Consider the following 15,004-nt stretch of genomic DNA (forward strand, 5'->3'; position numbering starts at 1 on the left):
CCTACAGGTGGGGGACCAGAGACTTGAACCTGGGTCATTGTGCACTGTAACATGTACACTCAACCAGGTGTGCCACCACCCAGCCTCAAGCTGATGGCTTCTAACAGTCCCCAGCACTGGCTCAACAGCTTTTCAGCAGAACCACATTGTCTGTACTCACACCTGGAGGTAGAGCAGAGCCGATCCCCACCCCGCCCCATCCTGCCATTGTGTCTGCCTTGTATGCTGTGCTTAGCAACGCCCAACACCAGGACCACCTGCATGCAAGGCCACAGCCCCCTGGATGACTGTTTCCATATATAAAATGCCCTCTATTTTTTTTCCCTTAATATTTATTTATGAGAAAGCTAGGAGGAAAGAAAGAACCAGACATGGCTCTGGTACATGTGCTGCTGGGGATTGAACACCTCATTCTTGAGACAAGTCTAATGCCTTATTTACTGAACCACCTCCTGGACCACCTCATTTTTTTTTTTCTCCCAGAGCCCTGCTCAACTCTAGCTTTTGATGATACTGCAGATTGAACCTGGGACCTCAGGTATGAATGTTCTTTGCCTAGTCACAGTCTTATCTCCTCATTATGCCCTCAAATCTTTTTAACAGTGAATTTAAAAAAAAAAAACATTTTATTTATTAATGAGAAAGAAGAGAGAAATCACCAGACATCACTCTGGTACTTGTGCTGCCGCAGATCAAACTCAGAACCTTATGCTTGAGACCCCAGAGCTTTATCCTCTGTACCACCTCCCAGACCACTTAACAGTTGAGGTAGGGGTGTGTGTGTGTCTGTGTCTGTCTGTCTGTCTGTCCCTGGGTTATCTCTGTGACTCTGTGCCTACACCACGAATCCACTGCTCCTGGAGGCTACTTTTTCCCTTTTGTTGCCCTTTTGTTTGTTATTATTGTTATTGCTGTCGTTGGGTAGGACAGAGAAATGGAGAGAGGAGGGGAAGACAGGGGCAAGAGAAAGTTAGTCACCTGCTTCACCACCTGTGAAGGGAACCCACTGCAGATGGGGAGCTGGGGGCTCAAACCAGGATCCTCATGCTGGTCCTTGCGTTTTGCACCATGTGTGTTTAACCCACTGTGCTACTGCCTAGCCTCCCAACAGTTGAGATTTTTTTTCCTTGAAATTTATTTACTTATTTATTTTCCCTGTTTTCTTATTATTGTTGTAGTTATTGTTGTCATTGATGTGTCGTCATGGTTAGATAGGACATAGAGAAATGGAGAGAGGAGGGGAAGACGGGGAAGGGATAGACACCTGCAGACCTGCTTCACTGCTTATGAAGTGACTCCCCTTGCAGGTGGGGATCTGGGGGCTTAAACTGGGATCCTTATGCCTGTCCTTGCGCTTCACCCCTTGTGCACTTAACCTGCTGTGCTATAGCTCAACTTCCTACAATTGAGATTTTTTAAAAAACTATTCAGGGGCCAGGTGGTGACACACGTGGTTAAGCACAGAGGTTGCCATGTGCAAGGACCCTGGTTCGAGCCCCCCGCTCCCCATCTGTGGGGAGATGCTTCTTGAGTGGTAAAGCAGGGCTGCAGGGCTCTTTTCTTTTTCTCCCTTTCCCCTCTCAATTTCTCTATCATATACAATAAAATAGAAAAGAAAAAAAGGGGGGGGGCCAAGTGGTGGCACATATGTTACAATGTACAAGGGCCCGGGTTCGAGCCCCTGGTCCCCACCTGCAGGGGGGAATCTTTGCAAGTGGTGAAGCAGGGCTGCAGGTATCTCTCTATCTCCCCCACTATCAATTTCTGACTGTCTCTTGCTGGGTTAGCGTGTGGGTGCCTCTTCCAGGGCACGTACTTTCTGGTTGGAGCCAGCCTGGGCTGCTACTCACTCAGCCACGCAAGGGAGATGACTCATGAACAGAGCTCATGGTGGAGAGGCAATTCAATTCTTTATTGATCAGAGAGCCAAGGCTTTTAAAGGTCCGACCCGGAAGTGGCAAGTAGGAAATAGAAATGGCTAGGAAAGGGGCTGGGAAAGGTAGGGACCTCCTTAGCAACTGTTGCTAGGGTTTTAACTGGTAAGATTAATACTACCCTGCAGGCAGGGAGGGTCTTGAGGGTAGAAAGAAGATGGATCAAAGGAATGAAATGGGTGGGGATCTTTCAGGCAAAACAATGATTATGTAGATAATAAGGGAACAGGCCATAGTATCAGGAATGCAGGATGCTTTGTGAGACAGGGAGTCTGATAAGAGGATGGATGTGCCCTCAAGTCAAGCCCTGCCAAGCTCAACCACGTCCTCACAATTTCCCGACAATCTCTATCCAATAAATATAATCAAAAGAAAAAGATGTATTCTTTTTTATATTTATTTTCCCTTTTGTTACCCTTGTTATTGTCGTTGTTGTTAGATAGGACAGAGAGAAATGGAGAGAGGAGGGGAGGACAGAGAAGGGGAAAGAGACACTTGTAGACCTGCTTCACCACCTGTGAAGTGACTCCCCTGCAGGTAGGGAGTCAGGCTCGAACCAGGATCCTTCTGCAGGTCCTTGCACTTCCGTACCATGTGCGCTTAACCAGCTGCGCTACCGCCTGACTCCCAATGTATTTGTTTTTTATCATTGAGAGAGGAGAGAGAGACCTGGGTGAGCAGGGTGTGGACATCCAAGGCCTCCCTGGGGTGACTTCTAACTTTTTTTTTTTAACACACCAGAGCACTCACTGCTCAGCTCTGGTTTATGGGGGATTAAACCTGGGGCTATGGAGCCTCAGGCATTAGAGTCTCTGCATAACCATTATGCTATCTACCCCTACCGACTACTTTTGTTTTTTAAATATTTTTTAATATTTATTTCCTTTTGTTGCCCTTGTTTTATTGTTGTAGTTATTATTGTTGTTATTGTTGTCATTGGATAGGATAGAGAAATGGAGAGGGGGGAAAGAAAGATAGACACCTGCAGACCTGCTTCACTGCCTGTAAAGCCACTTCCCTGCAGGTGGGGAGCTGGGGGCTCGTACCAGGATCCTTATACTGGTCCTTGTGCTTCGAGCCACGTGCACTTAGCCCACTGCGCTCCTGCCCAACTCCCCCACCCACTACTTTTTAATATGTTTTATTTATTTTCCCCTTTGTTGCCCTTGTTGTTTTATTGTTGTAATTATTGTTGTTGTTGATGATGATGTCATCATTGTTGGATAGGACAGAGAGAAATAGAGAGAGGAGGGGAAGATGAGGAGAGTAAGACATCTGTAGACTTGCTTCACCGCTTGTGAAGCAACTCCCCTACAGGTGGGGAGCTGGGGCTCAAACTGGGATCCTTACAATGGTCCTTGCACTTTGTGCCACCGTGCACTTTACATGCTGGGCTACCACCCAACTTCCCCCACTGCTTTTATTTCCTCTTTCCTTTTCCTTTCCCTCCATCCCTCTCTCCCCCTCTCTATTCCTCTCTTTCCTTTTGCTGCTTGCTTAGACTCTCATTCTGCTTGTTCTTTATATATAAGCTGTGTCTTTAGGCCACTCATTAGGCCACTCAGATTTAATTTAGTGGTACTAATACAGACGGACTCTTGCACTCAGATATATATATATATATATATATATATATATATATATATATTTTTTTTTTTTTTTTTTTTTTTTTTTTGCTCCTGTCTCCTGTCTTTTTGTTCCTCTTTTCTGTTTTCTTTTCCACTAAGTGAATGGTTAATGTCTTCAATGATTTCTTCCCTTCACTAGGTCTTGATTTTTAGTTCTTTTACAGAATCAGAGATTAAGGAACCGGTGTTATTTTGACCTTTAAAGATGTTAAGCGTTTAAAATCTGGTCTACTATCCTTTTTTAAATTGTTGCTTGCTGGGGTTGTATAGGGTTTTTATTTCTCCCATTTCAATCTCAAGAGTCAGAGAGAAAGAGATGGAGGGGCCAGGTGGTGGTGCACAAGGTTAAGCACTCACATTACAGGGAGCAAGGACCCAGGTTCAAGCCCCTGGTCCCTATCTACAGGGGGAAAGCTTCAGGAGTGGTGAAGCAGAGCTGTAGGTGTGTCTCTCTCCCTCTTATCTCCCCCCACCTTCTCAATCTCTATCCAATATTAAATAAAGGTAAGAAAATGATGGAGAGACACACAGCACCACTCATGGAGCTTTTCTTTTTTTAGTTTTATTTTTGAGAGAGATGCAGAGAGACACACAGAGAAACACTAGAGCACTGCTCAGCTCTGGCTTATGGTGCAGGGGATTGAACCTGGAATTTAGGAGCCTCAGGCATGAGAGTCTTGTCTGCATAACCATTATGCTGGGAGACAGGGTTTTAAATGACTGGAGGCTGGCTGGCTACAGCTCAGTCAGTACTCTAGGGGCTGGTGGTGATGTATTGATGGTAGTGGTGATGGGGAGAGAGACAGACAGACTGAATGAAGCTATTTTTCTCCCTGTTGACACAGAAGCTTCCAAGACAGGCCCACTGGTTGGGCCCTGGGAGGAGTGCAGCCTAGAAGACAGCTTTCAATATGTGTGGCCTGTGAGCTGAGGTGGGGTTGAGGCCTCTGCTGGTGATGCAGTGGGCTCAGCTGTGGTCCATGTCCCCAGGAGACCCCAGGGGCTCCTGCATGGAGGAGCTGACCTCACAGGGCCCAGCTTGTTAGGTGAGGGTTGCTGGAGGCATAGCAGTGATGGAGATCCATTGGCGGCCTATTGGCACAGGGGAAGTTACAGTGCCAGGCCAGCTGCCTCTTCCCCCCACCCCCACCTCCGTCTCTCTGTCTTTCAAATAAAACCAAAGTATATCAAAACAAGGGGCCGGGTGGGTAGCACAGCAGATAAAGTCCACACGGCACGAAGTGCAATGACCAGTGTAAGGATCCCAGTTCGAGCCCAGTTCCCCACCGGTAGGGGAGGTCACCTCACATAACACTAACCTCCCCACTTAGGCATCCTCCTGGGCCACTATGTTCCCGGACCTGAACACTTCAAACCTGCCGGGCTAGCTTCACGGGCGGGAGAGAGACGACCAGGGACTCATGGCTGAGCTGAGAACGCAGTTCAATCTTTATTGATGAGCAAGAATGCAGTGCAATCAATCTAATCTCTGTTCATTAGAAAATCCTGTCCTTTCTATCTCCTGAGGCGGAAGCGTCAGGAAGAGGAAGTACGTAGGATGGGGGTGAGGAGAAGGAAAAAAGCACGCAAACCAGTGGAGATTAAATGGTGGAAAACAGGATGTGACTAGGAGAGGGGGCAGAGTGGAAAAAGAGCTCAAACCAGTGGGGAGTAAACCAGTGCAGGTGTCAAACAAAACAATGATTATGTAAACAGACCACATCGTTAAGCAATGCAAGCAAACCTAACATGATGATCAAAACAGAAGGGGTCTTAGAAGCAGAATTTGAAGCAGACCAACACAAACCCCCACCCCAGAGTCTTTCACTTTGGTGCACTGTGCCTAATCTGAACTATTTTAGTTCTTGGAAACTTGAGGTTTGCTAATGGCCCAGCACAGAGTCAAGATGGATTGATCCTATGGGTGCTTCACTCTGCTTTTCTTTTTCTTAAAGTATTTGCTTTATTTTAATAAGAGAAATACAAAGAGAATGACACAGAAGAGAGAGCCCTGCTGACCTGGCTGATGGTGCTAGGGACTGAACCTGGGGCTTCAGAGCCTCAGGCAGGAGAGTCTTTTTGTAGAATAATAATTATTATTTCCCCAGAGCACTGCTGAACTCTGGCTGACAGGTGGTGCTGGGGATGGAAACTGGGCCCTCAGAGCCTTAGGAAGGAAAGTCTTTTTGTAAAGTAATAATTATAATTTTTTCCCCAGAGCTTTGCTGAGCCCTGCCTGGGGATTCAACCTGGGACTTTGGAGCCCCAGGAAAGTCTTTTGCAGAACCATGATGCCATCTCCCCAGCCCCTTTGCTTTTTTGTTTCTTCAAATTAGAGATGAGGCTTTGTCTGTTCTGAGGTTTCAGAACTCATGGATATGGTTGTCCGCTTTGGCGCTGAGATAAATTACTTTTCTCAGCAGTTCTGTCCACAGAAAACTATTTTCTCTAACTTCAGATCATTATTCCTCACAGGATCCTGACCCAGCAGTGGACTTTTCCTCATCCTGCTGTTGTCCGAGGCCGACAGCATGAATTGGAACACGAAGCTGGGCAGTGCCACCATGCCCCCGCCGCCACCATACTTTGCACAGCACACATCTTTCCGGGGGCAGCCGTTACAGAGTACAGTCCCTGCTTTGCCTCAGGCTACCCCGCACTACCCCTCCAGCCACCAGGAAGCATGCATGTTTCTCAGTAATGCAAACCCAGCCGCACAGCCCCTGCTCAGTGTCAGGAGTTACAAAGCGCCTCAACAAAGCCAACTGTCTGACATGCCCACTGGGGCCCCGGAGCCCTCAATGTTGCCTGCCAGAAGGACAGCCTGTGCAAGTGTTAAACCCAGTCCCCTTGGCCACAGCTGGCAGATGTCGAGAGTCACGCACCACATGTGGTCAGACTCCACAGTGAGGACGTCTGTGCTGTCTCACATGGGGGTGGCCCCAGCTCCGCCAGCCAGTTTTGGGGCTCATGGGCCTAGCCCACACGCACTGCAAAATCAATGCGTCACCGCCGAGGCCTACTCTGCACAGCTCCAGTTGATTCCACCCCCTCTCGCTCCTCCTCCATATATCCCTGCCAACCATCAGGGAGACTTGAGACTGGCTCCACCTTCTCCTGAGCTCCGGGGTGAGTGGGGGGAACAGCTGCCAGCACCCAGCGGGCCAGCTCCAGCTGTGGCACCCAGCGGGCCGGCTCCGGCTGTGGCACCCAGCGGGCCGGCTCCGGCAACTAGCGGGCTGGCTTTTGCAGACTGCAGATCCATCCCGCAGCAATATGCTTCCTCAGCCCCAGGTGTCATGTCTGACTCCTCTCTGCAGAAGCAGAGTCCTCTGCCCCCCATGCCCCTGCAGGTTAAAAATAGTGAGCCTCCAAACTCTGAGGGGATGCTCCCATCCAAGGCAATGGTCACTGGACCCTCCTTTCACTACACAGCAACTCAAGGCAACAGAAGGTACGACTGCAGGTTCACAAGTCAGCTGCCCCCCTTGCAGAGTGCTCAGCAGACCACGAAACACTCCCCGGCCGACACACCCCAGGCCCGGGACACTCAGGCCCCCTCTGCCAGGAACGGCTTATATAGAAGCTCCCACCAGCCCTGGGCAGACAGGAGCGAGAAAGACAGCCTCACTGGGAATGTGACAGTGCCGTTCTGTGATGTGACAGGCTGCCCCAGCATCCTCAGCCAGCCCTTCATTGAGCCCAGGAGACCCTCTGTTATGACAGGTGCTCCAACCCTCGCTCCCAGTAATTCAGAGAAAGGGTTGGGGCCTTGCAGCCAGCCGTCAAACTCAGTCATAGACACACATGCCACCAAGGAAAGCTTAGTGAGGGACATGAAAAAGCTGGTAGAAATAAAGAAGAAGTTTTCAGAACTTGCGCGGAAAATCAAGATCAACAAGGATCTTTTAATATCAGCTGGGTGTATTAAGACAAGTACCTCTTACAAAGAGTTAACTCAGCATTCTGCACTGGCTCTGAAAGACACGGCCCGCCTCCAGCCTGGTCCACAAGTCCCAGCTCAAATTCTTCCTGGTCCACCGCTCCCGACCCAAATTCAGTCGAGGATTCTGGCCCAGATACAGCCTCAGATCCTGGCACAGATTCCACCTGGTCCCCAGGTCACTGTGGTCCCCACAGAGAAGCCACCCATACTTCTGGCTTCCGAAGAAGCAGCCAAGAGTTCTAGTGTGCAGGAAGCAAAGCACAGAAAGCCCGAGCCAGTCGGTTACATTTCAGCTGACACCACCTGCATGGCACCTGCGCAGCTCCACGGCAAGCACATTCTGACCCCTGCGAGGCCCTCTGTTGTGGACATCGCCCAGGCTGCCGTGGGAGATGCTGCACAGTTTCCACCAGGGAACCCTGCGAGCCTTCAGCAGAGCACGCCAGGAAACCCTCCCTTAGCTGCTGCCCCACACTTGGAGCAGCCGCAGCCTCTCAAAGACCACACCTCAAAGACCAGCTCCACTTACAAAAGCTCTCTGCTACACTACCTCCTACATGACAGTTCTCCAAAGAGAGGAGCAGATGACCCTGTCTCCGGAACGCAGAGTCTTGAGCCGCAGCCCAGCACACACACCGCTGGGGGCCAGCCGGACTCGAGAGCTGAAGAAACTCCTGGTACCACAGGCACCCCTGTCCCGGGCAGCCCGCTCCTTGCGGGGCAGGCCTCCTCGGCCAGCAGCCTGGCAGCCCCTCAGGGTGGCAACCCCTGCTCCTTGGAGTTGCTGGCCACTTGTCTGTCCCTATGGAAGAAGCCTCCTTCAGAGCCGGCCACATCTGGGGTGGCATCTGTTGAAGGACAGCCTGTGGCCACCTGTACCAGGAACTCACTGCTTCCCTCAGCTGAGGGGCATCCTGAGGGCAGGGTGCCTGCCACCCCACAGAATGCGGTACTGGTAGTGCAGAACCATGAGCCTGGGGGTGCCATCCTCACAAAGGGCACAGAGCTGCAGATCGCTGTGGTGACACCCATCATCCTCTCTGAGGCCAAGGTGCCAGTGCCTGCACCTGCTCTGGAGCCGATATTCCCCGTCATCAAGGAGGGCAGCGTTTGCAGCTTGCAAGACCCGCTGACCAAGAGTGTCTCAACCAGCCTGACTGCCTGTGTGAGTGCCACCAGCCCTCTCGTCAGCACCAAGGCCTCCCCCCTTGCTCACAAGGGGAAGCCAGACCACTGCTCCAACAGAAGCTCTGAGGATACTCGGCCCACCCATGCCAGCCACGGGGGAGGCCTGGACTCTGAACCTCAGGAGCCCTCTGCCCCCAGCAGCTCTGGGTCGAGTGAGAACATCCTACAGATCGACTCGATCTGCTCTCTGGTGGAAGGAGACACCTCTTACAATTCCCAGATAGCAAAGATGTTCTCTGTGCCCCCATTGCAGAAGGCTGAGCCACAAACCCCACCCTGCAGTACCCTGACAGAGCAGGCCAGTGGCCACACAGGGAAACGGGACTCTGGTCCTCAAGAAGATGGGTGTGTGCAGGGTCCGGCTCAGCCCCACATACCAGCTGCCCCTGTAGCTCCCCTTGGGCCCCCTAGGGCGGAGCCCCCAAAGCAAGAGGGCACAGACAGTGGGGCTGCAGAGGGCTGCATGAGGTCTGCCTCCGAGGATGGGGCAACTGGCCCACGGTGCTCACCCATCCCTCAGGGGACTGCGGTGCCGACTACCAGCACTGCCCAGGATGCCCTGGGAGCGGGGGCCCTTGAGGAAGAGAAGGAAGAGGTGGAGGAGAGCCCAGACTCTGGCCTAGACGACCAGCTGTTGGAACTCCTCAAAGAGTTTCCCTATGGGCTTGAGCCTGCGTGCAGACCCCTGCCCCAACCCATGCCTGAGCAGACCCCCACAGGCTCTGCCACTCCCAAGGATGCCTCAGATCAGATACAGATCACCGTCCTCAGCTCAAAGCAAATGAAAGAACTGTTCCCGGAGCAAGATGAGCCAGCAAAGCCGCCAGAGCAGGGGCCTGCCATGGAGCAGGAGCCTGCCACCACAGAGGGCCACGGGGATTGCCCCCTGGCAGCTGCCACCAGTGCAGAGAGTCCTGACTGTGTCATCATGGACATGGAGAAGGACATCTCTTGTTGCGCCCTGGGTTGGCTGGGCAAGATTTACGAGGGCGTGCCCCCCTGCCATTGCCAGCCTGCCAAGAAGAGGAAAAGAGAGGAGAGGCATCCTTCGGGGCCCGGTGGCAATAGTGAGAAACAGAAGGAAAAGACTTCCCGGAAGAGCGGCCATGCCACCTCTAGCCAAGATTTGCCATGCCTCCACACCAAGGCCTCCCCGACCGCTCACGACAGGAAGAAGACAGAAGAAGGCAAGACTGGCGGGGACAAGGCCCATGCCAAGCATGGTGGCAACTGTAGCAGCAGCAGCACACCCAGGACTGAGGCAGATCCCAGGAACAGCAGGAAGCCAGGCGCTCTGCACAGTCACAGAAGCAGCACCAAGTGGACCATAGAGCAGTTCAGCTTCCATGCCACCAGCAGCACAGCCAAGATAACCCAGGAGAAACTGCAGAAGAAGCCCTGCCTGCAGGGCACCAGCCCCTTCAAGGCAAAGGTAAGCTTCCTGTCCAGTAAGAGCAAAGACCTGCACAGGAAGCCCGGTTCCTTGGTATCCGCTTTGACTTCGCCAGAGAAGAGGAAGCTGAAGCTGAAGGCGGGTGGCTCCCTCCAGGGGCTTTGGGGCAAAAGGAAACGTGAGGAAGGCAATGGGAGTGGGCTGGCCTCTTCCTTCAATAAGAAGAGAGAGGAGCACAGGGGCATTGTGGAAACTGATGCCCCCAAGCTGTGCCTCTCCTCCTCTTCCCCCTGTGAGCCCACTGCCAAGGAAAAGCCAGCATCTCTGGATACCAGGCCCTCAATGGCTGCAGAGGGGTCCTCCAAGGGGAGCAGAGCCAGCTCCCTGGAGTACCTGCAGAGGCAGAAACATAAAGATGGCCTCAGGGCCTCGAAGAAAAACTACAGGAAGATCTCGTCCCGGGATTCTCAATTCCTGCGGGCCGGCAAGCTGGGCATGCGGCCTGGCCTAAGCAAGAAGCACGGTGGTCCCGGCCAGAGCTCCGGGGAGCCCCTGGGCCTCAACATCCTTGGCAAAAGCTTCCGAGCCTACCACAAGGAACCCAAGCCCCTCAGCTCACACGAGAGAGGTGCTGCTGAGCCCAGGCCAGCAGAGAAGATGCGAGCAGACAGGCCCAGAGGGGACAAGCTGGCCAGCCAGGAGGACACCAGCCTCCCCGCACCTGGCCAGGCCAAGGACCAGAGGAAGCTGTACCTCAACAGGGTGGGTTTCCGCTGCACGGAGCGCGAGAGCATCTGCCTATCTAAGCTGGAGGGCTCCCCGCAGAAGCCGAGCAGAGACAAGCAGCAGGCGCACATGGAGCCTGGGAGCCCCTTTGCAGGCAGGGAGGGCCTGGAAAAGTGCAGCATGCTGGAGTTCAAACTTTGCCCTGAAACCTTAATCAAGAGTGTCGGCTCGGCCGAGGAGCGCAGGGAGAAGGCCTGTCCGCGCAGGGAGCGTCCCCCCGTGCAAGGTGCAGTGAGGGGCTGGCGGCCCCAGGTGGGCAGCATGTGGGGGTGGGGGCACTGCCCTGTCTGCTGGGGGGGCACGGGATGCCAAGAACCCCAGGCCCGTGTGCCTTCCCCCTTGTGGAAAGCACTGCGCCGTGCTAGTGGTGAGGTGCGGGACATCCTTGGTTGGCCATGCAGAAGCACAGCAGTGTATGTTTCCATTTTATTTACCAGAGCCCTGCTCAGCTCTGTTGGGGATTGAACCTGGGACCCCAGACCCTCAGGCAGGAGGGTGTTGGCATAACTGTTATACTCTATCCCAGTTCAATTTTTTTTTTAACTGCTACCAGGGGTTATTGCTGGGGCTCTTTGCAAGCACTACAGATGTACCTCTCACAGTGATCATTTTTCCATGTGTGTGTTATTTCATAAATCAGAGAAACTGAGAGGAGTTGAGGGTAGAGAGGGAGACAGATACCTGCAGCCCTGCTTCACTACTCAGGAAGCTTCCCCCTTGCAGGTGGGGAGCTCTGGGCCCAACCTGTATCCTCATGTATGGTGGATGACGGCAGAGCACTGAACCATGTGCACCCCTGCCCGCCCATCCCCACCACCCACCCCCACCCTTTATGTTTGTTTTTGCTGTGGCCAAATAAGTCTCCTTTGGCCTGAAGTCAGAGCTGGGTGAATGAGGTCTGGGTGAGTGACACCTTTTTGTCCTGAAGGAAATGGCTTCACTGGCAGCAGTAGGAGGGGGTGGGGAGCAGGCAGGCGGAGTCCTTCGATCAGAGGGAGGAGAGAGTGGTTGTCTGAGTGCTTGTGGGATTAGGTGCTGAGCCCACACTGAACGCCAGCTAGAAACTGAAGGCATGGCATGGATGTCTGCAGGCACTCTGCTGGGGAGCATCAAACAGCGAAGTCAGGGATGATTCCACTGGATGTTAGTTCACCAGCGTTGGGCTCTCTGCCCTTAAAGCAGAGTCCCTGGTTCTGGGGATTCCAGAGTGTTAGGGGGTGTGACCTCCACCTCCCACCTGCGGCTTTAGGGAGGGCTGGGAGGAGGTGGGGAGTTCCACTTCTGAGCTACCCAGGCCGCTCTAGTGTTTTGGTTCCAGAGATTTGTCTTGACTGCCAGTAGCTGGGACGTGATGGTTTTGTTTCAGTTGTGGCTCAATCCATGGGCAGGGTATCAAATGGACAGCAACAGGTTCTCAGTGGAGACAAGCAGAAGGGCACAACTCGGAAGGCCGCTCTAGCCCTTTGCCAGAGCTCGGCAGTGTGGGAATTGTGGCAGTGCTTTCCAGAACCCGTCTTTGCCTTGCCTGGTATCTCTTCATTGTCGTATTTCAAGAGAAAACTGACAATATCTAGAGATCTGAAATGAATGTCTCCACAGTTTCAGGGATAAAAAGCACCAAAGAAGACTGGTTGAAGTCTGTGGCAGAAGAGAAGATGCCAGAAGCCAAGCAGGACATAGGTAAAATCCCCTCTTCCTGTCCTGGTCCCTTCAGTCCACACTGCACTTGTGTTTTGTTTCCCATGGCATTTTGCCATGGCCTCTGGGGTCCAGCTACAGAGGTGAGGTGTGACTGTGTCTGTCCAATGCTTTCAGTCAGCCGCATGTATGTAGGCCCTGCTTTGGAGAAGGAAGCAATGCTCTGAAGACAGGGGAGGCTGAGAAGCTACTTGTGAAGCCTTCTCTCTGCAAACAGTCCCATGTGGTGACCTGAGGCTTGAACACAGGTCCTCCTGCACTGTAATGTGTGCATTTACTGGGTGATCCATCTGTCTCCTTTGCCTCCCGTTGTGTTGCGCTGGGACCCACAGCCAGGTCTGTGCTCTGCTGAGAAGCTCTCACTTAGGGTGTGTGGGAGAAACCCAAGTTGGGTCACTGGGGAAAAGTGAATTGGAAAGAGCTAAGAATAGAAGAAAGCAGTCCTAATGGCAAAATGCAGGCGGGATGGAAGAGCCGGGTGGTGGCCCACTCACTAAGCACACATACAAGGGCCCGGAATCAAGCTTTATCCTACCTGCAGAGGGCAAGCTTCAAAACCCTGGTGAAGTAGTGCTGAGAGGCCTGTCTTTCCCCTCATCATCAAGTATAATAAAAAAAGGAAAATAGGGCCCCTGGAAGTGGTAGGTTTGTCATGCAGTCCTTGAGCCTCAGCGACAACCCTGCTGGCAATAAAAATAGAAAAGCAGGGGGCTGGATGGTAATGCACTAGGTTAAGACCCGTGCAAGGATCTAGATTCAAGCCCCTGCTCCCCAGCTGCAGGGAGGTCAGTTCACAAGCAATGAAGTAGGTCTGCAGGTATCTTTCTCTCTTCCTATCTCCCCTCTCAATTTCTCTCTGACTTACCCAATAAATGGCCACTAGGAGCAATGAATTCATAGTGTAGGCACTGAGCCCCAGCAATACCCCTGAAGCTTCGGACAAAACTACTTGCAGTCAGATTGACCTAAAGGGCAAGACAGACTTTATAATGATGATGCAAAAGTCTCCTGCCTGAGGCTCTGAAGTCCCAGGTTCAGTCCCCAGAACCATCATAAACCACAGCTGAGCAAGGCTCTAGGGGGAAGAAAGGAAGGAAGGAGACAAGAGTCAGGCCCAGGGAAGAGGTGGGCACAGAACCCAGAGAGAAGTCGGGTGAACATCCCCACAGGCCGCAGCTGTGAGGTCAAGTCCAGGCTGTGTGCCTGACAACACAGACACAGCTGCTAGGCCAAAGGAGACGGGCCTTGAGTGAAACAGCCTACTAGGAGCAGGATGTTCACATCTAAAAATTCACAAGCAGGAAGTGGTTAGAGACAATGCCAGGTCCAGGCATTGTGGGCCATGGGCAGGGGAAGGGTTTCTGCTGCTTGTTGCAGGAAGACCTCATAAGCATTTGCTAACCATTGGGCACTTTATTATTGAGGAAAGGATCGGGTAGATAGCATAATGGTTCTTATACAAAGAGGCTCACGCCTGAGGCTCCAGAGTCCCCAGGTTTAGTCCCCAGCACCACCATAAGCCAGACATGAGCAGTGCTCTGGTTAAAAAAAAGAGGCACCAGCTCTGTGCCCATAATTGTAATCCTGCCCCAATAATTAAGCCAGAGAAGGCACGTTCCCCTCTTAATTCTGAGGCATTGTGTGCCACCAGAGTGATAAAATGAATGCACTTTCTGTCTCCTTAGACAATAGTGTTGTGGGTAACTCAAGACTGTCTAAGAGGAGCTTCAGCGCCAATGCCTTTGACACAGCTCAGAGCTCAGCAAAGGATTCCAAGTCCATGTTCCAGACCTACAAGAAGATGTACATGGAGAAGAAAAGCAGGAGCCTGGGCAGCAGTCCTGTCAAATGAGCCGGCACTCTGTGCTGGGCCTCGTCTCCCAGGAAAGCAGGAAGTCACCAGAAGGTTTCTGTTGGAAACGAAAAATGTCCCCGTTTACTTACCACTTCATTTACGTCCATCACTGACAGGTGTTGGCTGAAGCAGCTTGGGGTTCTTTCTTGTGGGTAGCAGATCACCAGCTGGCTAGTTTGTGTCAGGAAAACCATGTTGAATAAGATGTTGAATTTCCTCAGTTGAACCACTTTTCTTCCAGGGCCATTATCTTTTTGAAAATTTGAAATGACAACTTATTTTCTTCCCGAAGGGAGTCTGTTCCTCTATTAAGGACTTGTTTTTTTGTTTGTTTGTTTTTTTGCTGGAATTGTAAATGTTTTGTTTGTTTTCTACGACTTACTAGCAAAACATATTTTTCCAAAAATACTCACTGTGAATGTGAAAATATATTCTTGTGCATTTTTGTACTTGTAGTCTTTGTCGAAGTCTTATTTTATACTTGTTGAACTGAATACAGTTTTTGGACAGTGTTTAAATGTTACTTTCATACTTGAAATAAACATTTATTTTTTAAGAAAATACATATGTCATTGT

At 51.7% G+C, this 15,004-nt stretch overlaps 1 protein-coding gene across 1 annotated transcript; it reads left to right on the forward strand.

Moving 5' to 3' along the window:
* The first annotated feature begins 6,731 nt into the window (after positions 1-6,731).
* Positions 6,732-14,392, forward strand: RESF1 (retroelement silencing factor 1). The gene is made up of 3 exons (XM_060194628.1): positions 6,732-11,127; positions 12,475-12,555; positions 14,259-14,392. The coding sequence occupies exons 1-2, from the start codon at positions 6,862-6,864 to the stop codon at positions 12,484-12,486; spliced, it is 4,278 nt and encodes a 1,425-aa protein (XP_060050611.1). The 5' UTR covers positions 6,732-6,861; the 3' UTR covers positions 12,487-12,555; positions 14,259-14,392.
* The last annotated feature ends 612 nt before the right edge of the window (positions 14,393-15,004 follow it).

The sequence above is a fragment of the Erinaceus europaeus genome, chromosome 7 (genome assembly GCF_950295315.1).
Source record: "Erinaceus europaeus chromosome 7, mEriEur2.1, whole genome shotgun sequence".
NCBI classification, from domain to species: domain Eukaryota; kingdom Metazoa; phylum Chordata; class Mammalia; order Eulipotyphla; family Erinaceidae; genus Erinaceus; species Erinaceus europaeus.